At 37.8% G+C, this 24,606-nt stretch overlaps 1 protein-coding gene across 1 annotated transcript in view; it reads right to left on the reverse strand.

The window, feature by feature from the left end:
* Window positions 1-24,606, reverse strand: part of AGBL2 (AGBL carboxypeptidase 2) — a 98,801-nt gene that overhangs the window by 55,874 nt on the left and 18,321 nt on the right. The window contains 2 exon segments of the mRNA XM_057508218.1: window positions 11,373-11,558; window positions 23,904-23,992. Coding sequence (XP_057364201.1) covers window positions 11,373-11,558; window positions 23,904-23,992 — 275 coding nt within the window.

Genomic DNA, 24,606 nt, shown 5'->3' on the forward strand with positions numbered 1-24,606 from the left:
AGAACTGGGAGCAATTCGATCTCTAAACCCTAAAAAGAAGTGCTTTATCTTCTTCACACAAGTCTGGCCTCAATAGGGAAAGTCAACTGAGTAGAGGCCAGAATTCCCTTTCAGAGGCATCTCCTTGGATGCAAGGGACTGAGGAAAGCCATGGGCAGCTGCAAGAGTCTAGGCTGAGGCTACACTTCAGCAGCTTCTCAAAGGTCTACTTCTGAGTAGAGAAGCTTGGCCACTGAGAGAAGTACACAATATAATAAAGTTATTCAGCTATATTTATTCTGCCACAAGGAAGGAAAATAGTCAAAAGTCCCATGAACTACTACATAGAAAACTTGTTTTCTAAATCCTTTTATTAAAAATCTATTCTACTTACTGGGTTCATCATTATCTTCAAAAGTTGGGAAGTTTTTAAACTAGACCCCCCTAGACAGAAAAAAATTATCTTCTGCAATACAGCCTGGCTTTAAATGACTGATGCTAGAACTGTAATTGGATTTCATTTCCAGACCCCTGGACACACACACAGTCACTATCAATTCAGAGCCTTCATTGGCCCTGTTCATCTGGGGCCATCTAAACCTTAACCCAGTTATATAAACTGCTCACCCTTAGAGTATATTCTTGAAAACTGAGATACTTTTAATCAAATAAGCTAAAAAAAAAAAGGCAATTCGATATTAGTAACTAAAATCTTTGTATCAGTTTATCTGTTTGTGTATATGTTCTTTTATGAAAAGTATTGCTAACTGTAGTCATTACATCTCAATCTGTATGTGTGTAAATCAAAGATTTTTCTACCTCGGGATGGTATTAATAAGAATTAATTAATTTAAAAACAAGCGCTTGTGAAAATTGGGCATTCTAAAACTTACATAAAACTCTAATAGAAAATATTAAGCATTAATGCTAATTTAAGTTGAATTGAAACAGACATGTCCTTATGGTTATCAGCTGCCTAAGTTTACCTAAAGTCATTTAAGCTGATGTTATCTGTTAAATCTTTAAAAAAAAAAGCTTAAAAAGAGGTTTGACTTTGTCTAATGTTTGGTAAAAGTTTTGTGAGCATGGATGGTAGGAAGGAGTAAAGTAAATAAGTGCAGCAAGTAAACATCTTAATAATAGTGTGTTAGTATATTACACTGTGTATACCTACAAATGGCCTGAGAATCTTTGTGGTAACCTAAAACCTTAAAGGTTTGCTAACTTAGGTGGACATATTTTGTGCTTAGTGAGAAATTGTGTTGTAAAGCACATGGTTCCAGAAATTATAAAATGTGTTCATAAATTTATCAATCTAAAGAATGCTAGTGTAACGGTTTACAATAGACTACTTGTCAGTGTTCACTGAAAATTAAGGTACCTAATGTTTTTAAGTCCTAATTAAAACTACTTAAAATAATAAGGAAAACATTTCTGCATGCTAAAGAATGTATCTTTTAATAAAAGAAGGTAACTTTGTTCTAACACGCAGCTGTTTATTTAAAGAGGGAGAGCTCTGAATGTAAAAAGAAAGTTGGAGAAAGTTTATGGAAGAATTATTGATATGGTCATGCTATGTGAAATTATAGCAGATGAGTCTTTATCAAGTACAGAGCAAAACTAGAATTTTTTTTCTGTTTGTTAAAAGGACAAAGGTTTATTACTCTACCATTAATGTTAAAAGATTGCAAAGGGTTATCAAAGCAGTTGTTCATGCTTAAAGTCTCAATGAGCAGTCTTAAGAAAATAAGATCTTAATATTAAAAGGACTAAAAGAGAATTTTGCTTACAACTGTGTAACCTGTATTTGCCTTTAAAATCTTTTATTGTCATTCTGGTTAAATAGATAAGTATTGTTTCATAGTGACCTATGGTTCTATTTAGGCAAGTGTCTTAAAAACTTTCTTCTGACAGCTCCCCAAAATCAAATTCAAAAAGGTGCTTTTGGAAAAAACATAGGCAAAAATCTCTTGGACATAAACATGAGTGACTTCCTCATGAACATATCTTCCCGGGCAAGGGAAACAAAAGCAAAAATAAACAACTGGGACTACATCAAACTGAAGAGCTTCTGTACAGCAAAGGACACCATCAATAGAACAAAAAAGTACCCTACAGTATGGGAGAATATATTCATAAATGAAATTTCCGATGAAGGGTTGACATCCAAAATATATAAAGAGCTCATGCACCTCAACAAACAAAAAGGAAATGATCCAATCAAAAAATGGGCAGAGGAACTGAACAGACAGTTCTCCAAAGAAGAAATTCAGATGGCCAACAGACCCATGAAAAGATGCTCCACATCACTAGTCATCAGAGATATGCAAATTAAAACCACAATGAGATATCACCTCACACCAGTAAGGATGGCCACCATCCAAAAGACAAACAACAATAAATGTTGGCGAGGATGTGGAGAAAGGGGAACCCTCCTACACTGTTGGTGGGAATGTAAATTAGTTCAACCATTGTGGAAAGCAGTATGGAGATTACTCAAAAAAACTCAAAATAGAAATACTATTTGACCCAGGAATTCCACTTCTAGGAATTTACCCTAAGAATGCAGCAGCCCAGTTTCAAAAAGACATATGTTCCCTTATGTTTATCGCAGCACTATTTACAATAGCCAAGACATGGAAACAACCTAAGTGTCCATCAGTAGATGAATGGATAAAGAAGATGTGGTATATTATTCAGCCACAAGAAGAAAACAAATCCTACCATTTGCAACAACATGGATGGAGCTACAGGGTATTATGCTCAGTGAAATAAGCCTGGTGGAGAAAGACAAGTTATCAGATGATTTCATTCATCTGTGGAGTATAAGAACAAAGAAAAAACTGAAGGAACAAAACAGCAGCAGACTCACAGAACCCAAGAATGGACTAACAGTTACCAAAGGGAAAGGGACTGGGGAGGTTGGGTGGGAAGGGAGGGATTAAGGGGGGGTGGAAAGAAAGGGGGAATTATGATTAGCATGCATAATGTGTGTGGGGGCATGGGGAAGGCTGTACAGCATGGAGAGGACAGGTAGTGATTCTACAGCATCTTACTACGCTGATGGACAGTGACTGCAATGGGGTATGTGCGGGGAACTTGGTGATGGGGGGAGTCTAGTAAACATAATGTTCTTCATGTAATTGTAGATTAATGACACCAAAAAAAATTACGTAACAGATCAAAATAAAAAGGTGCTTTTACCTCTAGTTAACTGATATTTTCCAGAGGGCTCCTGAAACATATTTTTTCTCTTCATCAGGGAAAATATTTGGTTAATTTGGCATATTGATCTGATATATAATTACCTGCTTAATTACCTGGAAAGCACTGTCAAAGGGAATCATGGTAAAAACTTGTTACTGAATGTTTTGTAACAGAATATACAAATTTCCTATGTCAACTGTCTTATAGTAAGCTCTCATCAAATCTTTAACCACTGTCATTTGTCTTTTATCATTTATAGTCACTGGTTTATTACTCCTAAACTAGTAAGAACTAAATTCTAGCAAAGCAAGTATTAGTTACATAGGATTAAGTAAACTAAGGAAAATAATTTTTTGTTTCAAATGTTGCTGATAAAGTATTTTAAGCTTTTTCTCTTAAGCTGATAACAGTTTAATAAATGACAATACCTTTGTAAGCATAATTGAAACATTTATCTTTCTCTCTACCTGATCCCTCCAGAATTTAAAACTCTTTAAATATTTTTATATTTTATGGCACTGTGTTTATTTGCATAAGCTCAATAAGAATCTGCTTTCCTTGTAACAGGACCAATTAAAAACACTGGTTATATTACAAAGGCTTTGTTTGACTGGAGTGTCATACCTAAGAGACATGTGCATAGACTCAGATATGAATAAGACAGCTTTAAGGAACTAAGACTGACTTTGTAGAGCCAACAAAGCCCCTTGGAAGAACTGGCCTAGTACTCTGCTTACAGAGTTTCCAGCAGCCTTACCAGGTGAGTAAGGAAGGTCACTTCCTGGCAGGTGCAGGAACCTCAGAATGTCTTAGGGACTTCAAGAAGAGAGGAATTCACCCAAATCTATAGGTACTGCAGGCAAAACCTGATGGCAAGTCTAGCTTGGCTTTCTGGCCTTGAGAAGCCTTTAAAAGTCCTATTTGAAATTTCTTATAAAAAGTTCCAGCAGAGCACATTTAAAACAGCCTACGTAATCAATTGCTCTTCTTGCTGCACTTATGCCAATAATCAAGCCAAGAATTAAGCTTATTTTCTTAATCTGGTTACCTCTAATAAAAATGAGGGTAACTAGAGAGAAAAGTATTGTATCAATAATGCAGCCTTATCTATACTAAATCCTAATACTAGTCATTGGGACATAAACTAGATCCAGAATTCTAGTTTCCTCAAAATATCTGGCTATGATTCTCCAAATGTTTTAGTTTTCTCCCATCATTTCAATTAAACTTTTACTATTTCAGCCACACATTCAAAATCTCATCAAGTTTATTCCTCCAAAATGGAAAATACAACTCCAGATGTTGCTACTTAAACTAATAACACAATTTATTCTATCTTGCCTAGAAGCCATAAAACTGCAAATGGTGATGGAAATGGAATCCAAGGTGGAAGTGCCAATCTTGAGGCCCTCTTGACCAACCACTGATGGAGACCTAACTACACCCTTTACTACGCCCTCTCTCAGCATGAAGCAGCTAGAGTGGCTGTTGCTCCCTTTACCTAGCAGCAGCCAGGGTTTCTATCTATAGAGGGGGGAATGAGACAGGGACTGTGGGTGTAGTCAGAGTAGGGTGAGGGCCTCCGGGAAAAAGACCCCTACCAAAACTGTGTTTTAAACAATTAAGCAAAGCCATAGTCACATTAATTCTCCAAAGTAAAAATATCAAACTAGGAACATGAGCATTTTTCAGTGAGATTAGTTAAAACTAAAAAGCCAAGAGCAACTTGGCCTAAAAGTTTGAATACTCCCCAGATAAAGAAAAGTACCTCAGCATAGCCTAAGCTTTCACTATGTCAATTAGAACATACCATTGTAAGATTTACTTTAGCCCCTGCTAAAAGGCCCAGCTTATTCAGGAAGAATTCTATCTTAAAGCTAAGATTGCATTTTAATCAAACAGCCCACATTGAAGGCAAGGCAGACAGTCTTGATTAATATGCTTCCAGACAGAAGCTGACATTCTGGAAAAGAATCAAAACAGTAAATTTCATGTGTTAAGCTAACTTTGAAGAATAACACACTGATAAGAAACTTACTATCTCTTCAAAAATAAACACTTTGGGACCATCTGGCAGGTCTGCATCCTGAGTCCTTTCTCTCTCAACTGCCTATAAATCCACTAGACAACGCACCACTCCGGCCTCTCTTGTCCCCTCCTGGTGCAAGCCAGGAGCTTTTTCCTCTAACATTATCTCTAAATAAAAAATAAAGCCTCTCACTTGCTCTCATTAAAAAAAAGAACAACCAATGAGGCCCAAAGTCAGTAGGAGGGATATAATAAAGAACAGAGCAATAGCTACATGCAAGAGAATGAAACTGGATCATTGTCTAACTCCATACACAGAAGTAAACTCGAAATGGAACAACGACCTAAATGTAAGTCATGAAACCATAAAATTCTTAGAAGAAACATAGGCTAAAATTTCTTGAATATAAACATGAGCAACTTTTTCCTGAACATATATCCTTGAGCAAGGGAAACAAAATAAAAAATGAACAAATAGGACTACATCATGCTAAAAAGCTTCTGAAGAGCAAAGGACACCATCAGCAGAACAAAAAGCATCCTACAGTATGGGAGAATATATTTGTAAATGACATATCCAACAAGGGGTTAACATCTAAAATATATAAAGAACTTACATTCCTCAACACTGAAAAAGCAAATAACCCGATTAAAAAATGGGCAGAGGATATGAACAGATACTTCGCCAAAGAAGAAATTCGGATGGCCAAGAGGTGCATGAAAAGATGCTCCACATTGCTAATTATCAGGGAAATGAAAATGAAAACCACAATGAGATGTCACCTCACAACAGGTAGGATGGCCAACATAGAAAAGTCTAGGAACAACAAATGCTGGCAAGGATGGAGAGAGAAGGGAACCCTCCTACACTGTTGGTGGGAGTGTAAACTAGTTCAACCATTGTGGAAAGCAGTATGGAGGTTCCTCAAAAAACTGAAAATAGAAATACCATTTGACCCGGGAATCCCACTCCTAGGAATTTCCCCAATAAAACAAGTTCTCAGATTCAAAAAGACATATGCACCCCTATGTTCATCACAGCACTTTTTACAATAGCCAAGATATGGAAGCAACCTAAGTGTCCATCAGTAGATGAATGGATAAAGAAGATGTAGTACATATACACAATGGAATATTCAGCCATAAGAAGAAATAAATCCTACCATTTGAAACAACATGGATGGAGCTACAGGGTATTATGCTCAGTGAAATAAGCCAGGTGGAGAAAGACAAGTACCAAATAATTTCACTCATCTGTCAAGCATAAGAACAAAGCAAAAACTGAAGGAACAAAACAGCAGCAGACTCACAGAACCCAAGAATGGACTAACAGTTGCCAAAGGGAAAGGGACTGGGGAGGCTGCATGGGAGGTAGGGTGAAGGGGAATTAGGGACATTACAATTAGCACTCATAATGTGGAAGGGGGGCACGGGGAAGGAGAGAAGACAAGTAATGACTCTATAGCATCTTACTATGATGATGGACAGTGACTCTAATAGGGAATGTGCTGAGGACTTGATAATGGGAGGAATCTAGTAACCACACTGTTGCTCATGTGATTGTATATTAAGGATACCCCCCCAAAAATCCTTTTACTCAATATGCTATAGAAAATAAACACATTTACATAGTTAAAAAAAATAAAGAATAGACCATAAATAAATAAAATCAAGAAGAATAAAACAATAGAAAGAATCAGTGAAAGCAGAAGCTGGTTCTGAGAGAAAAAAAAAAAAGTAGATAAGCCCCTATCCAGGTTTATCAAGAAAAAAAAGAGTCTACACACATAAACAAAATCAGAAATGAGAAAGGAAAAATCACTAAGGACACCACAGAAATACAAAGAGTTATTAGAGAATACTATGAAAAATTATATGCGAACAAACTGGATAACCTAGAAGAAATGGACAACTTTCTAGAAAAATACAACATTCCAAGGCTGACCAAGGAAGAAATGGAAAATCTGAAGCAGACTAATTACCAGCAATGAAATCGAATTGGTAATAAAAAAATTACCTAAGAACAAAACACCTGGACCAGATGGCTTCACTGCTGAATATTATCAAACATTTAGTGAAGACCTAATACCCATCCTCATTAAAGACTTCCAAAAAGTAGAAGAGGAAGGAATACTTCCAAACTCATTCTATGAGACCAGCATCACTCTAATATCAAAATCAGGCAAAGACACCACAAAAAAGAAAATTACAGACCAATATCCTTGATAAACAAACATGGAAAAATCCTCAGCAAAATATTAGCAAACTGAATTATAAAATACATTAAAAAGATTGTCCATCATGATCAAGTAGGATTTATACCATGGATGCAAGGATGGTACAATATTCGAAAATCCATCAGCATCCACCACATCAACAAAAAGGGCAAAAACCACATCATCATCTCCATAGATGCTGAAAAAGCATTTGAAAAAACTCAACATCCATTCATGATAAAAACTCTCAACAAAATGGGTATGGAGGGCACGTACCTCAACATAATAAAGGTCATATATGACAAACCCACAGCCAACATCATACTTAACAGCGAGAAGCTGAAAGCATTTTCTTTAAGATCAGGAACAAGACAAGGCTACCCACTCTCCCCACTTTTATTCAACATAGTTCTGGAGCAATCAGAAAACACAAAGAAAGAAAAGGCACCCAGATTGGTAAGGAAAAGTTAAACTGTAACTCTTTGCAGATTACATGATATTGTACATAAAAAAACACTAAAGTATCCACTCCCAAACTACTAGATCTAAAATCTGAATTCAGCAAAGTTGCACGATATAAAATTAATAGACAGAAATCTGTGGCATTCCTATATACTAATGAAGAACTAGCAGAAAGAGAAATCAAGAAAAAAATTTCATTCACAACTGCATCAAAAAGAATAAAATACCTATGAATAAACCTAACTGAGGAAGTGAAAGACCTATACTCTGAAAACTACAAGACACTCATGAGAGAAATTAAAGAAGATACCAATAAAAGGAAATACATCCCATGCTCATGGATAGGAAGAATTAATATTGTCAAAATGGCCATCCTGCCTAAAGCAATCTACAGATTCAATGCAATCCCTATCAAAAGACCAATGACATTCTTCAACGACCTAGAGCAAATATTTCTAAAATTCATAAGGAACCACAGAAGACCCTGAATAGCCAAAGCAATCCTGAGAAGGAAGAATAAAGTTGGAGTGACTACGCTCCCCAACTTCAAGCTGTACTACAAAGCCACAGTAATCAAGACAATTTGGTACTGGCACAAGAACAGACCCATAGATCGATGGAACAGAAGAGAGAGACCAGATATAAACCCACACATATATGGCCAATTAATATACAATAAAGGAGCCACAGATATACAATGGGGAAATGACAGCCTCTTCAACTTCTGGTGTTGGCAAAACTGGACAGCTACATGTAAGAGAATGAAACTGGATTATTCTCTAATTCCATACACAAAAGTAAACTTGTAATGGATCGAAGGCCTGAATATAAGTCATGAAACCATAAAAACTCTTAGAAGAAAACATAGGCAAAATCTCTTGAATATAAACATGAGCAACTTTTTCCTGAGCACATCTCCTCAGGCAAAGGAAACAAAAGCAAAAATGAACAAATGGGACTACATCAAGCTGAAAAGCTTCTGTACAGCAAAGGACACCATCAGCAAAACAAAAAGGCATCCTACAGTATGGGAATTAATTTCACATTTGTGAATTACATATCCAACAAGGGGTTAACATCTAAAATATATAAAGAACTCATACACCTCAACACCCAAAAAGTAAATAACCCTATTAAAAAATGGGTGAGGATATGAACAGACACTTCTCCAAAGAAGAAATTCATATGGCCAACAGACACACAAAAAGATGTGCTACATTGCTAATTATCAGGGAAATGGAAATTAAAACCACAATGAGATATCACTTCACACCAGTTAGGATGGCCAACATTGGAAATACAAGGAACAACAAATGCTAGTGAGGATGTGGAGAAAGGGGAACCCTCCTACACTGCTGGTGGGAATGTAAGCTAGTTCAAAGCAATATGGAGGTTCCTCAAAAAACTAAAAATAGAAATACCATTTGACCCAGGAATCCCACTCCTAGGAATTTCCCCAAAGAAAACAAGTTCTCAGATTCAAAAAGACATATGCACCCCTATGTTTATTTCAGCACTATTTACAATAGTCAAGATATGGAAGCAACCTAAGTGTCCATCAGTAGATGAATGGATAAAGAAGAGGTGGTATATATATATATATACAATGGAATATTATTCAGCCACAAGAAAGAAACAAATCCTACCATTTGCAACAACATGGATGGAGCTGGTGGATATTATGCTCAATGAAATAAGCCAGGCGGAGAAAGACAAGTACCAAATGATTTCCCTCATTTGTGGAGTATAACAATGAAGCAAAACGGAAGGAACTAAATAGCAGCCGACTCAGACTCCAAGAAAGAACTAGAGGTTACCAAAGGGGAGTGATGGCAGAGGGTAAGTGGGGAGGGAGGGAGAAAGGGATTGAGGTGTATTATGATTAGTACTCATGGTATAGGGGTGGTCAGAGGGAAGACAGTGTAGCACAGAGAAGAGTAATAGTGACACTGTGGCATCTTACTACACTGATGGACAGTGACTTCAACGGGGTATTGGGGGGACTTGATAACATGGGTGAATGTAGTAACCACAATGTTTTTCATGTGAAACCTTTGTAAGAGTGTATATCAATGATACTTTAATAAAAAGAAAAAGGAAAGAAAGAAAGAGAAAGACAGAAAGAAAGAAAGAGAAAGAAAGAAAAAGAGAGAAAGAGAGAGAGAGACAAAGAGAGAGAGACAGGAAGGAAGGGAGGGAGGGAGGGAGGGAGGGAGGGAGGGAGGGAAGAAGGAAGGAAGGAAGATAAAAATCATAAAGTGAAGGGACATATGACCTTAGGAACTTCCAGTTAACATAATAATTCAAAACGCACCCTCCCCATTTCAAAGTTCACTCCCCATCCCAAACCTTCTTAAGAGTAGTTCTGTCCCAAGACAATGAGTACATTCCTGTATTTTCAGCTTCATCTGTTGTCTTTCTTGCTTAAGGCTCCACGGTTAACCAAAGGCACCATGTTCTTTTTCTATTTCTTTTAACTGGAATATTTTTCTTTGATCCTCTAAACTGGATCACTTTTTTTTTGGTATCATTAATCTACAATTACATGAGGAACATTATGTTTACTACACTCCCCCCGTCACCAATTCCCCCCACATTCAACTGGATCACTTTTACCTCATCCTTCATATCTCAGCTTGCATGTGAACTTCTCTTGAGGAAACCCTCACTGATCTTCAAGGCTGGGGTTAAGTGTACCCAGAATAACTTCTACATAAGCTCTATGTGATTGCCTAGTTATATCTTTAACTTACCCCTAGCCTGTGAGCTCTAGATGTCTCCATCCTGTTTATTACTGTATCTTTAACAACCAGTACTGTAGTTAGCATATGGTAGAAGCTTAATAAATATAGATTAGATGAATATTAAAAGAGGGAAATGAGAAAATAAGAAATATCCAGTTTTTTAATCTACCAATCTAAAGCAGAGACAAAATGTTTGGTAGACATAAACAATTAGAAAGAGCTCCCATTTTTGATGCAACACACTTCTGAAGATGTTTCATAAAATGAATGGAAAGGTTATAATTGCACCAATAGCCCAACAATGTCATTTTAAAAAGTCTCCAGCATTCCCATAAAAAACTCCATTAATCTGAAAATATCATTAAAAATGGTAAAAACTATGTTCTGATATATATTGTGTTCATCAATTATACCAGGGCTGGTAAAAATACAACTCTTATAAAATTCAACTAAGCATATTAATATTAAAATGGGAATAATCTAAAAAACATTCAAATATTGATATATTTTTGCCTCTGGAAAGGTATCTTCCCATTCCAATAAACTCAGAAGCATTCTAGTTTACACATAGTGAACTTCTCACTTGGTGATATGTATCAGTTTCCCAGGGTTTATTCATTTCAAGGTAACAGATGTTGAATCTGTCTTTCTTATACTTCTGTATGTAGGACTTAAAACTTAAGGTCTCAGTGAAGTCTGTCAGAATAGCAATAGCACCACACATAAATCACATTACCAATATGATGAACATTTTCCTTGATGACCTCGCATTCTTTTGGCCATCGTGGAGCCTGCAGTGGCTGGCTGCTAGAGAAAAAGGCAAAGAGATCTCGGGGTTCTCGAAGACGTGGGTTTAGTTCACCAAATTCATCATGAAGAAGCTGTCTGCTCTTAACAAGTGGTGAACTCAGCATAAGGGACCCTGCCAGGGGGAAAGGAAAAGGGTTAATAGCTTCCTCTTCCTTCTTGGGAACTTTACTGCTCAACTATACTAAGTAACTTTAAGGACTGTATTAACATATGTGCATAGGTGTGTAATTCTCTGACATGTTTCTCCTTCAAGGAGATTTAGTCTAGGATGACAGCATCAAAACCATAAAATGTTAAGTTAAATTTCTGCATAGTGATTAAGTAGTTAACTGTACAGCTGTAGAGTAAGTTAGAAGGATTCTTCTTGTTTTTTTAAATCAAAGCTAATAGGTCTAAAACATTTTAACAATGGGTTACAAATAAATAAGTTATTTACTGTGTCTTATTATTTTTAGAGAGAAGCAAAAGAGGGAACTTTCAATTCTCCCAGTCGCATTTTAGAAAGAAGTACATAAAATTTAATAAACAAATTAATTGGTAGTTTATTTAAGTGAAATTTATTTCAGTGAAATTAAATTTCAAGTTCATAATACAAGCATTCTAAGGACAGGGAGCCTAATAAGACAAAAAAGAGGGTAAGAGGAGAGATAGAAGAGAGAAAGAAGACTCTTGGGAAATAGAGAATGAGAAAAAAAGGAAAAGAAAGACTTTTAGGGAGAAAAAAGAAGTGAGGAAATAAGAGGAAAAATGAAAGAAAGTAAATGAAACAGGGAAGGGAAGGTGGAAGGCTTCTGGATGTGGTAACTCCCAACTCTGGTTGGGAGAGCAGAGAATTGAAGACATGGACCCATAGGGCACTCTGACTATTTTGTTCTGGAAGGACATGAAATACCTCTGTTCACAGCTTCTATCTGTTTGTGCACAGTTGAAGACAGACAGGTAGGTCCTAGAAAGAGGGAGGAGGAAGCATAGTTTGTCCTCGGGATCTTTGTCTTTTCTCTGTCCTCTTTCCCCTATCTCGTTCCACCCTCCACTCCACTGTGGAGCCCTGTATTTCTACCTCAAAATCTTTCCCCAATGTTTAATGGGAGGGTGATGGGGAAGCCAATAAACATTTTAAAAGAGAGTGAAGCTGCTCAATCTCAAAAATAAAGAAATGTAAATCAAAATGACAAGCAAAGTCCAGTTTTTCACTTTATAGACAAAAACATTTATGTGTTTACTCATTCTGGCAAATGTGTAAGTAAACAGGTACTCTCAGAACCTGCTGGCAAGAAGGTAAACTGGTGAAACTTTTCTGGAAAGCAGTTTGGCATTATCTAGTAAGATTTAAAATACAGATAACCTTTGAATCAGCAATCCCACTATTATGAATTTGCCTTATAGATTTTCTCACAAAAGTTAGTCAGGATAAATACACAAAGATACCAACTGCAGCAATCCTGAAATCACAAAAATGTGGAAACAACCAAAGCATCCATCAAAAGAGAAGTTAAAATAATTATATTACTGGGATGGAATATTGTCAGTGCTCTTAAAAAAAGCAATTTTTTTTCTGAAAAGAATGACAACAGTGGCTATATGAGACATGGGGCAGGAAGGGCTTTTGGTTTTCCATTTGTGCTTTTCCTATCATTTGAATTTTCAAGCAAGCAGATTGTAACTTATTACAAAGAAAGAAAAAATATCTTTCTCACTCCACTGATCAAAACAGAAAATAAAAGGGTGTCAGATTATCAATACACTCAAACTTACATTGTTGTGTTACCCCTACCAGCTGAGTTTACAGTTTATGTTTTTTATTATATTAAGATTGGAAATCGTTTCCTAATGTTATTTCAAGTGTCAGCACATGGGGAAGGGGGAAACTGAAGGGAGGCCCTTGTGCTTCTACTTCATCAGGAGCTCTGAGACAAAGAATGGAAGAGCCTTCAGGGATTGGGATAAGCAACACATAATACATATATCTGAAAATGGAAGTACTACAAAAAGGGGTAAACACTGTTTTATATTTCTGAGGTATTGGCAATTTGCCTTCCTAAAATAGTATACCTATCCACATTCCTAATGCCAGTGTAGGAGAGTGTTCACCCATACACTGACCTATACTTGGTATATTCTTAAAAAAGTTTTTCCCTCAAACTAACAAATGCTGGCAAGGATACGGAGAAAGGGAAACCCTCCTACACTGCTGGTGGGAATGTAAACTAGTTCAACCATTGTGGAAAGCAGTATGGAGATTCCTCAAAAAACTAAAAACAGAAATACCATTTGATCCAGGAATTTCATTCCTAGGAATTTACCCTAAGAATGAAGTTTCTCAGTCTCTAAAAGACATATGCACCCCTATGTTTATCGCAACACTATTTACAAAGCCAAGAAATGGAAGCAACCTAAGTGTCCATCAGTAGATGAATGGATAAAGAAGATGTGGTACATATACACAATGGGATATTATTCAGCCACAAGAAGAAAACAAATCCTACCATTTGCAACAACATGGATGGAGTTAGAGGGTATTATGATCAGTGGAATAAGCCAGGCAGAGAAAGAGAAGTACCAAATGATTTCACTCATATGTGGTGCATAAGAACAAAGAAAAAACTGAAGGAACAAAACAGCAGCAGACTCACAGAACCCAAGAATGGACCAACAGTTGCCAAAGGGAAAGGGACTGGGGAGGATGGGTGGGAAGGGAGGGATAAGGGGAATAAGGGGCATTATGATTAGCACACAATGTAGCAGGGGGGCACAGGGAAGGCAGTATAGCACAGAGAAGACAAGTAGTGATTCTACAGAATATTATTATGCTGATGGACAGTAACTGTAATGGGGTATGTGGTGGGGGATTTGATAATAGGGGGAATCTAGTAACCACAATATCAACGATACCAAAAAAAAAGTTTTGCCCAGAAAGGATTAAAGATGGAGGAATAGGAAGGCAGATGGAAACCGCCTCCCAAAAACAAGTAAAAGAGGAAAGTACATCAAATGCAACCAGACCTGAAAAGGACCTGAAGACTGCAAAGCAGACCCACTACACCCAAGGAAGGTGAGAGGACCATACAGGGAGGGGCCAGGAGGCACAGCAAAGATATCTAGTGCAAATGAAGAAACACAGAAACCCTGAAAAAAATGGGTAGGCAGAGGAATATGATCCAAAGAAAACTACAACACAGAACCGAGAAAGATGGCTAAAAGAAACAAAGATCACCAATCTTCATAAAGATTTCAAAATAGAAGTCATGATAGTCCATGGAAGAAGAAAGATAGTCCATGCAAAAAATAGAAGAAAGCAGAAGTAGCAGTACTTACATTAGTGAAAACAGATTTCAAAACAAAGCAGTAACAAGAGACAAAGAAGGACATTACATAACGATAAAAGGGTCAGTCCAGCAAGATGATATAACCATTATAAATGAGATAGAAAACCTGGAAAGAGCCACTCGGAGCTGAAGAATACATTGAATATTTGAAATGAATATTTGAAATGAAATGAATATTTGAAATGAAACATATAATGGAGAGATTTAAAAGCAGATTATATCATGTAGAGGACATGGTAAATGAAATGGAAATCAGACAACATGAAAGGAAAGAAGCAGAGGAACAGAGAGAATAAAGGATCTCTAGAAATGAAAAAATGATAAGAGAGCTATGTGACCAATCCAAACAAAACAATATTTGCATAATAGGGGTGCCACAAGGAGAAGAGAAAGACAAAGGTATAGAAAGTCTCTTTAAGGAAATAACTTTTGAAAACATCCACAATCTGAGGAAGAAAATAGACACCCAGGTTATAGAAGTGCAGAGATCCCATAACAAAAGAAATGCAGGAAGACAACACCAAGACATATAATAATTAAAATGGCAAAGATCAAGGATAAGGAGAGAGTGTTGAAAGCAGCCAGAGAGAGAAAAAAGATTACTTATAATGGAAATCCCATCAAGCTATCAGCAGACTTCTGAACAGAAACTCTACAGGCCAGAAGAGAGTGTCATGATATATTTAATGTACTGAAAAACAGAAGGACCTCCAATCAAGAATCCTCTACCTGGCAAGACTATCATTTAAATTTGAAGCAGGTATTTAAAAATTTCCAGATAAACAAAAGTTGAAAAATTTGCCACCACTAAAACAGCCTTACAGGACATGTTAAAGGAACTGATATAGATGGAAATCATCCTAAGGCTAAATAGCTTTCACCAGTGAAAATAAACCTACAGTAAAGGCAGCAAACTAATTACCAAACAAGTATGAAATTAAAACAGAAAAAAAAGCAAAAACAATTATACACAATTATCATAGGATATACAAAAACTGCAGATTATGACATCTAATATGAAAAATGTGGAGGAGGAGGAGGAAGAGAAGTACCTTTAGATTGTGTTTTAAACTGAGTAATCAGCAATTTAAGTTACATTATTTATTTTTACTTTTTTATTGATTTAAGTGGATGATACCTTTTCAACAACCTGAGGATTAAAAAAAAATTTTTTTATCATTAATCTACAATTACCTGAAGAACATTAGGTTTACTAGGCTCCCCTTTCACCAAGTCCACCCAACAAACCCCATTAGAGTCACTGTCCATCAGCACAGTAAGATGCTGTAGAATCACTACTTGTCTTCACTGTGTTATACAGCCCTCCCCATGCCCCCACCCACATTATACATGCTAGTTGTAACGCCCCCTTTCTTTTTCCCCGACCTTATCCCTCCCTTCCCACCCATTCTCCCCAGTCCCTTTCCCTTTGGTAACTGTTAGTCCATTCTTGGGTTCTGTGATTTTGCTGCTGTTTTGTTCCTTCAGTTTTTCATTGTTCTTATACTCCACACATGAGTGAAATCATTTGGTACTTGTCTTTCTCTGCCAGGCTTATTTCACTGAGCATAATACCCTGTAGCTCCATCCATGTTGCTGCAAATGGTAGGATTTGTTTTCTTCTTCTGGATGAATAATATTCCATTGTGTATATGTACCATATCTTCTTTATCCATTCATCTACTGATGGACACTTAGGTTGCTTCCATTTCTTGGCTATTGTAAATAGTGCTGCAATAAACATAGGGGTGCATCTGCCTTTTCAAATGGGGCTGCTGCATTCTTAGGGTAAATTCCTAGAAGTGGAATTCCTGGGTCAAATGGTATTTCTATTTTGAGCATTTTGAGGAACCTCCATACTGCTTTCCACAACGGTTGAACTAATTTACATTCCCACCAGCAGTGTAGGAGGGTTCCCCTTTCTCCACAGCCTCCCCAACATTTGTTGTTGTCTGTCTTTTGGATGGTGGTAGTCCTTACTGGTGTGAGGTGATATCTCATTGTCGTTTTAATTTGCATTTCTCTGATGACTAGTGACATGGAGCATCTTTTCATGGGTCTGTTGGCTATCTGAATTTCTTCTTTAGAGAACTGTCTGTTCAGCTTCTCTGCCCATTTTTAAATTGAATTATTTGCTTTTTGTTTGTTGAGGTGTGTGAGCTCTTTATATATTTTGGATGTTAACCCTTTATTGGATCTGCCATTTATGAATATATTCTCCCATATTGTAGGTTCTCTTTTTGTTTTATTGATGGTGTCCTTTGCTGTAAAGAAGCTTTTCAGCTTGTTATAGTCCCACTTGTTCATTTTTGCTTTTGTTTCCCTTGCCTGGGGAGATATGTTCATGAAGAAGTTGCTCATGTTTATGTCCAAGAGATTTTTGCCTATATTTTTTTCTAAGAGTTTTATGGTTTCATGACTTACATTCAGGTCTTTGTTCCATTTCGAATTTACTTTTGTGTTTGGGGTTAGACAGTGATCCTGTTTCATTCTCCTACATGTAGCTGTTCAGTTTTGCCAGCACCATCTGTTGAAGCACCATCTGGGGACTGTCATTTCCCCATTGTATGTCTGTGGCTCCTTTATCATATATTAATTGGCCATATATGTTTGGGTTAATGTTTGGAGTCTGTATTATGTTCCACTGGTCTGTGGGTCTGTTCTTGTGCCAGTATCAAACTTTCTTGATTACTGTGGCTTTGTAGTAGAGCTTGAAGTTGGGGAGCGAGATCCCCCCCCTTTATTCTTCCTTCTCAGGACTGCTTTGGCTATTTGGGGTCTTTGGTGTTTACATATGAAATTTTGGACTATTTGTTCCAGTTTGTTGAAGAATGCTGTTGGTAATTTGATAGGGATTGCATCAAATCTGTATATTGCCTTGGAAAGGATGGCCATTTTGACTATATTAATTCTTCCTAGCCAAGAGCATGGGATGAGTTTCCATTTGTTAGTGTCCTCTTTAATTTCTCTTAAGAGTGTCTTGTAATTTTCAGGATATAGGTCTTTCACTTCCTTGGTTAGGTTTATTCCTTGGTATTTTATTCTTTTTGATGCAGTTGTGAATGGAATTGTTTTCTTGATTTCTCTTTCTGTTAATTCATTGTTAGTGTATAGGAAAGCCACAGATTTCTGTGTATTAATTTTGTATCCTGCAACTTTGCTGAATTCCGATATTAGTTCTAGTAGTTTTGCAGTGGAGTCTTTAGGGTTTTTGATGTACAGTACCATGTCATCTGCAAATAGTGACAGTTTAACTTCTTCTTTACCAATCTGGATTCCTTGTATTTTTTTGTTTTGTCTACTTGCTGTGGCTAGGAACTCAGGTACTATGTTGAGTAACAGTGGGGAGAGTGGGCATCCCTGTCTTGTACCTGTTCTCAGAGGAAAAGCTTTCAGCTTCTCACTGTTCAGTATGATGTTGGCTGTGGGTTTATCATATATGGCCTTTATTATGTTGAGGTACTTGCCCTCTATGCCCATTTTGTTGAGAGAATTTTTATCATGAATGGATGTTGAATTTTGTCGAATGCTTTTTCAGCATCTCTGGAGATGATCATGTGGTTTTTGTCCTTCTTTTTACTTATGTCATGGATGATGTTGATGGATTTTTGAATGCTGTACCATCCTTGCATCCCTGGGATGAATCCCACTTGGTCGTGGTGTATGATCCTTTTGATGTATTTTTTAATTCGGTTTGCTAATATTTTTTTGAGTATTTTTGCATCTACTTTCATCAGGGATATTGGTCTGTAATTTTTTTTGGTGGGGTTTTTGCCTGGTTTTGGTATTAGGGTGATGTTGGCTTCATTCGAATGAGTTTGGGAGTATTCCCTCCTCTTCTATTTTTTGGAAAACTTTAAGGAGAATGGGTAGTATGTCTTCTCTGTATGTCTGATAAAATTCCGAGGTAAATCCATCTGGCCCGGGGGTTTTGTTCTTGGGTAGTTTTTTGATTACCAATTCAATTTCTTTGTTGGTAATTGGTTTGTTTAGATTTTCTGTTTCTTCCTTGGAGTCTTTGAAAGTTGTATTTTTCGAGGAAGTTGTCCATTTCTTCTAGGTTTTCCAGCTTGTTAGCATATAGGTTTTCATAGTATTCTGTAATAATTCTTTGTATTTCTGTGGGGTGTGTCATGATTTTTCTTTTCTCATTTCTGATTCTGTTGATGTGTGTCGATTCTCTTTTTCTCTTAATAACTCTGGCTAGAGGCTTTTCTATTTTGTTTATTTTCTGAAAGAACCAGCTCTTGGTTTCATTGATTTTTTTCTATTGTTTTATTCTTCTCAATTTTTAAAATTCTTCTCACTTTTATTTGTTTCTTCTCTGATCTTTATTATATCCCTCCTTCTGCTGACTTTAGGCCTCATTTGTTCTTCTTTTTCCAATTTCGATAATTGTGACATTAGACCATTCATTTGGGATTGTTCTTCCTTCTTTAAATATGCCTGTATTGCTATTTACTTTCAAGACTGCTTTCGCTGCGTCCCACAGAAGTTTGCGCTTTGTGTTGTTGTTGTCATTTGTTTCCATATATTGCTTGATCTCTATTTTAATTTGGTCGTTGATCCATTGATTATTTAGGAGCATGTTGTTAAGCCTCCATATGTTTGTGAGCCTTTTTACTTTCTTTGTACAATTTATTTCTAGTTTTATACCTTTGTGGTCTGAGAAGTTGGCTGGTAGGATGTCAATCTTTTGGAATTTACTGAGGCTCTTTTTTGTGGCCCAGTATGTGGTCTGTTCTGGAGAATGTTCCATGTGCACTTGAGAAGAATGTGTATTCTGTTGCTTTTGGATGTAGAGTTCTATAGATGTCTATTAAGTCCATGTGTTTTAGTGTGTTGTTCAGTGCCTGTGTGTCCTTACTTATTTTCTGTCTGGTGGATCTGTCCTTTGGAGTGAGTGGTGTGTTGAAGTTTCCTAAAATGAATAGATTGCATTCTATTTCCTCCTTTAGTTCCATTAGTATTTGTTTCACATGTGCTGGTGCTCCTGTGTTGGGTGCACATATATTTATAATGGTTATATTCTCTTGTTGGACTGACCCCTTTATCATTATTTAACGTCCTTCTTTATCTCTTGTTACTTTCTTTGTTTTGAAGTCTATTTTGTCTGATACTAGTACTGCAACACCTGCTTTATCCTCCTTGTTGTTTGCATGAAATATCTTTTTCCATCCCTTGACTTTTAGTCTGTGCATGTCTTTGGGTTTGAGGTGAGTCTCTTGTAAGCAGCCTATAGATGGGTCTTGCTTTTTTTATCCATTCTATTACTCTGTGCCTTTTGATTGGTGCATTCAGTCTATTTACATTTAGGGTGATTACTGAAAGTTATGTACTTATAGCCATTGCAGGCTTTAGATTCATGGTTACCAAAGGTTCAAGGTCAGCTTCTTTAGTATCTTACTACCTAACTTAGCTCGCTTATTGAGCTGTTATATACACTGTCTGGAGATTCTTTTCTTCTCTCCCTTCTTATTCCTCCTCCTCATTCTTTATATGTTGGTTGTTGTATTCTGTGCTCTTTCATGTTTCCTTTAACTGCTTTTTGTGAGTCTTTGATTTTATTTTTTGCCTTTAGGTAGTATTTGGTTGGTTTGCTTTCTTTGCTGTGATTTTATTTTCTCTGGTTACATCTGTTTAGTCTTAGGAGTGCTCCCGTCTAGAATAGTCCCTCTAGAATACCCTGTAGAGGTGGTTTGTGGGAGGCAAATTCCCTCAACTTTTGCTTGTCTGGGAATTGTTTAATCCCTCCTTCATATTTAAATGATAATTATGCTGGATACAGTATTCTTGGTTCAAGACCCTTCTGTTTCATTGCATTAAATATATCATGCCATTCTCTTCTGGCCTCTAAGGTTTCTGTTGAGAAGTCTGATGGTAGGTTGATTGGTTTTCCTTTGTAAGTGACCTTTTTCCTCTCTCTAGCTGCCTTTAAAACTCTGTCCTTTTCCTTGATCTTTGCCATTTTAATTATTATGTGTCTTAGTGTTGATCTCCTTGGGTCCCTTCTGTTGGGAGTTCTGTGTACTTCTGTGGTCTGAGAGACTGTTTACTCCCCCAGTTTGGTGAAGTTTCCAGCAATTATTTCTTCAAATACACTTTTTTCCCTTTTTCTTTCTCTTCTTCTTCTGGTACCCCTATAATGTGGATATTGTTCCTTTTGGATTGGTCACACAGTTCTCTTAATATTGTTTTATTCCTGGAGATCATTTTATCTCTCTGTGCATTAGCTTCTATGCATCCTTTTTCTCTGGTTTCTATTCCATCAATGGCCTCTTGCATCTCATCCATTCTGTTTTTAAATCATTCCAGAGATTGTTTTATTTCTGTAGTCTCCCTCCCTACTTTGTCCGTTAGCTCTTCCATTTTTCTCTGCAGCTCCATCAGCATGGTTATGACCTTTATTTTGAATTCTTTATCAGGGAGGTTGGTTAGGTCTATCTCTTCAAGCTCCTTCTCAGGGGTTGTCTCTGTGATTTTGGTCTGGATCAAATTCTTCTGCGTTTTCATGGCGATAGGGGTAGTTGTGGGGAGCTAGCACATGTGTCAGCTGGGAGAATGCCCCTCCTTGCTAGTTTGTGGCCTTACTCTCCTGGGAGATCAGCGACCCCTAGTGGCTTGTGCTGGGCAGCTGTGCACAGATGGGGTCTCTGATTCCTACCCAGCCTCTGTGGAGTAAGCTCTGTGGTTGCTGTGGGCATAGCCACTCTCAGGCTGCTGCTCCGCTATGGCGGATCCGTTTCCGAGGGGGATCGGGTGGGTTGTTATTTATTGCCATGAGGAGCATCAGAGCTGTGCTGCTGCCCAGTGGCTTAGGGCCCCCAGAGTTCCCTGGGATTCCAGGTGCTAGGCTGAGTGTCCTCGGTTGCTTCCATCCAGCTGTGGGGTCCCTGTCCCTTTAAGACTTCCAAAAAGCACACACTTTTGTTTGTCCCAGGGGTGCCGGCTGCACAGATCTGCTTGCAGGTTTTACTGTTCTGTTTCCCTAGTATCCAGCACGCCGTGCACTGTGTGTCTGTGCTCCTGGTGCTGATGACTAATGCTGGTTTTTAGCAGTGCTGGGCTCCCTCTCCCTACCTGCTTTGATTACTCTCCTCCCGCTGGGGAGCTGGGGTCGGGGGCACACTCAGGTCCCAACGTGCCACAGCTTGTATCTTACCCCCTTCATGAGGCCCTGGGTTCTCGCAGATATAGATGTAGTCTGGCTGTTGTCCTGTATCTTCGGGTCTCTCTTTTAGGAATAGTTGTATTTGTTGTATTTCAAAATATATATATGGTTTTGGGAGGAGATTTCCGCTGCTCTACTCATGCCGCCATCTTGCCTCCACCCTTAAGGTACATTATTATACAGTAAGGAAGCTATCCTTAAACCTTTGGTAACCACAGAACTAAAGCATACAATAAATACACACAAAATTTAATTTAAAAAAGAGAGATCCAATTAAAACACTAAAGAAAACCATCAATAATAAGAGAGGGAAAAAGGAACAGAGAGGAGCAATAAAAACAGCCAGAAAAAATTAATAAAATGGCAATAAGTACATAGCTATCAAAATTCACCTTAAATGTAATGGACTGAATGCACCAATCAAAAGACAAAGAGTGGCAGAATGGATAAGGAAACAAGACCCATCTATATGCTGCCGAAAAAAGACTCATTTCAGAACCAAACACATACACAGACTAAAACTGAAGGGATGAAAGATCATTCATGCAAAAAATAGAAGAAAGCAGTAGCAGTACTTACTTTACAGAAAATCGATTTCAAAACAAAGACAGTAACAAGAGACAAAGAAGGATATTACATAATGATAAAAGGGTCAGTCCAGGAAGAGGATATAACCATTATAAATATCTATGCACCAATATAGGACCACCTAAATATGTAAAACTAATACTAACAGAATTAAAGGGGGAAATTGATTGCAACAGATTCATTTTAGGAGACTTTAACACACCACTCACATCAATAGACAGATCAACCAGATAGAAAAAAAATAAAGAAACAGAGGCACTGAACAATACATAAGATCAAATGGACTTAACAGATATCTACAGATCTTTCCACTCAAAACCAGGAGATACACATTCTTCTCAAGTGTACATTTTCCAGAATAGATCACATACTAGGCCACAACAAAAGCCTCAATAAATTCAAAAGGATTGAAATTGTATCAAGCAGCTTCTTAGGCCACAAAGGTATGAAACTAGAAATAAGTTGCACAAAAAAACAAAAAGACCTGCAAACATGTGAAGGTTAAACAACATGCTTCTGAATAATCAGTGAATCAATGAACAAATTAAAACAGAAATCAAGCAATACCTGGAGACAAATGAAAACAAAAACACAACAGCCTAAAATCTCTGGGATGCACTGAAGGCAGTTCTAAGAGGAAAGTACAAAGCAATACAGGCTTACCTCAAAACACAAGAACAATCCCAAATAAACTATCTAAATTCACAATTAAAGAAACTAGAAAAAGAACAAGTGAAGCCCTAAGTTAGTAGAAGGAGGGACATAAACCACACATATTATGAAAATATAGTTAATACAACTAATCCTGAAAAAGCAACAGGAAAGAAGGCTGCACCAGACTGTATACACCTGGAGATCAGAGCAGACCTCATGAAATGGTGAACATATCAAAGCCTTGATAGGTCAGGACCCAAGCCCTCCCCCAACCCCAGATCACCTGCAGGATGAAGAGAAATGGAGTGGGGAAGGGATGGAAGCCCAGGACTGCTGAACACCCAGCCCTCGAGATCTGCTATGGGAGCACAAACCTACACTGCATGGTGCTCTTGAGGTTAGTCAGATTGGAAAGCTAACACAGGCAGAATACTTGTGCAGACTGAGATTCCAGCCGTTTGTGGATGACAGGGATCCACATCCAGCTGCTCTGGGACACAGGAAAGACAGGCAGTCTGAGAGGCTTCCTAGCAGCAAGAGGGCTGCTGAAGGGGCGAGGTTTGCACAGAGCTTGCTGTGCAGGAGAAGAGACAGGTGGACAAGGTTGTCTGGGGATGCTCTGCCCAGAGGTTGCAACTTTCAGGAGCTTCATGCACTCCATTCCCTGGCTGGCTACTCAGCTCAGAGGGCTCTCACTGTGATACGTGGCCTGCTGCACCTTCCTCCTGCCCTGCCAGCATCAGCTCACGAACTGGAGGTCTCTGTCTTGGCATCAGGCCTGCCAGAGGTAAGCCTCGCCAATAGCAGCTACAGAAGAACAGAGGCTTACACCCGTGTGCTGGCCCACTGGTTCTGATAGTGGAAACAGGCACTGCAACTGGGAAACTGAAAACAGCTCTTTCCTTCACCCAGGTACCAGCACTGCTCCCCTGCAAACCCCAACACCACTCCAGGGGCTGAGCAGCTCCAGAGACTACAGCTTCTGGGCAGTAGAGAGTGACACATACAAATATGACATGTCAAAGGAACCTGGTTCAGACCAAAATCTCACAAACCCCAGAAAAAGGGCCAAATGAAACTGAACTCACCAATCTTCCTGAAATTGAGTTCAAAGTAAAAATCATAAACATGCTCATGGAGGAACAGAAAAATATTCAAGAACTCATGAACAAATTTAGGACAGAGATTCAATCGTACAGAAATTTCATATCATAAATGAAACATACAATGGGGGGATTTAAAAGTAGATTAGATGTAGTAGAAGAGATGGTAAAGGGCAAAGAAATTAGAGAAGAGAAATACGAAGAACCTCAGGCACAGAGAGAACAAAGGATCTCTAAGAATGAAAGAATATTGAAGCACTGTGTGAGCAATCCGAATGGAACAATATCTGCATTATAGGGGTACCAGAAGAAGAAGAA

This window comes from Manis pentadactyla, chromosome 9, assembly GCF_030020395.1.
Source record: "Manis pentadactyla isolate mManPen7 chromosome 9, mManPen7.hap1, whole genome shotgun sequence".
Taxonomy (NCBI): Eukaryota; Metazoa; Chordata; class Mammalia; order Pholidota; family Manidae; genus Manis; species Manis pentadactyla.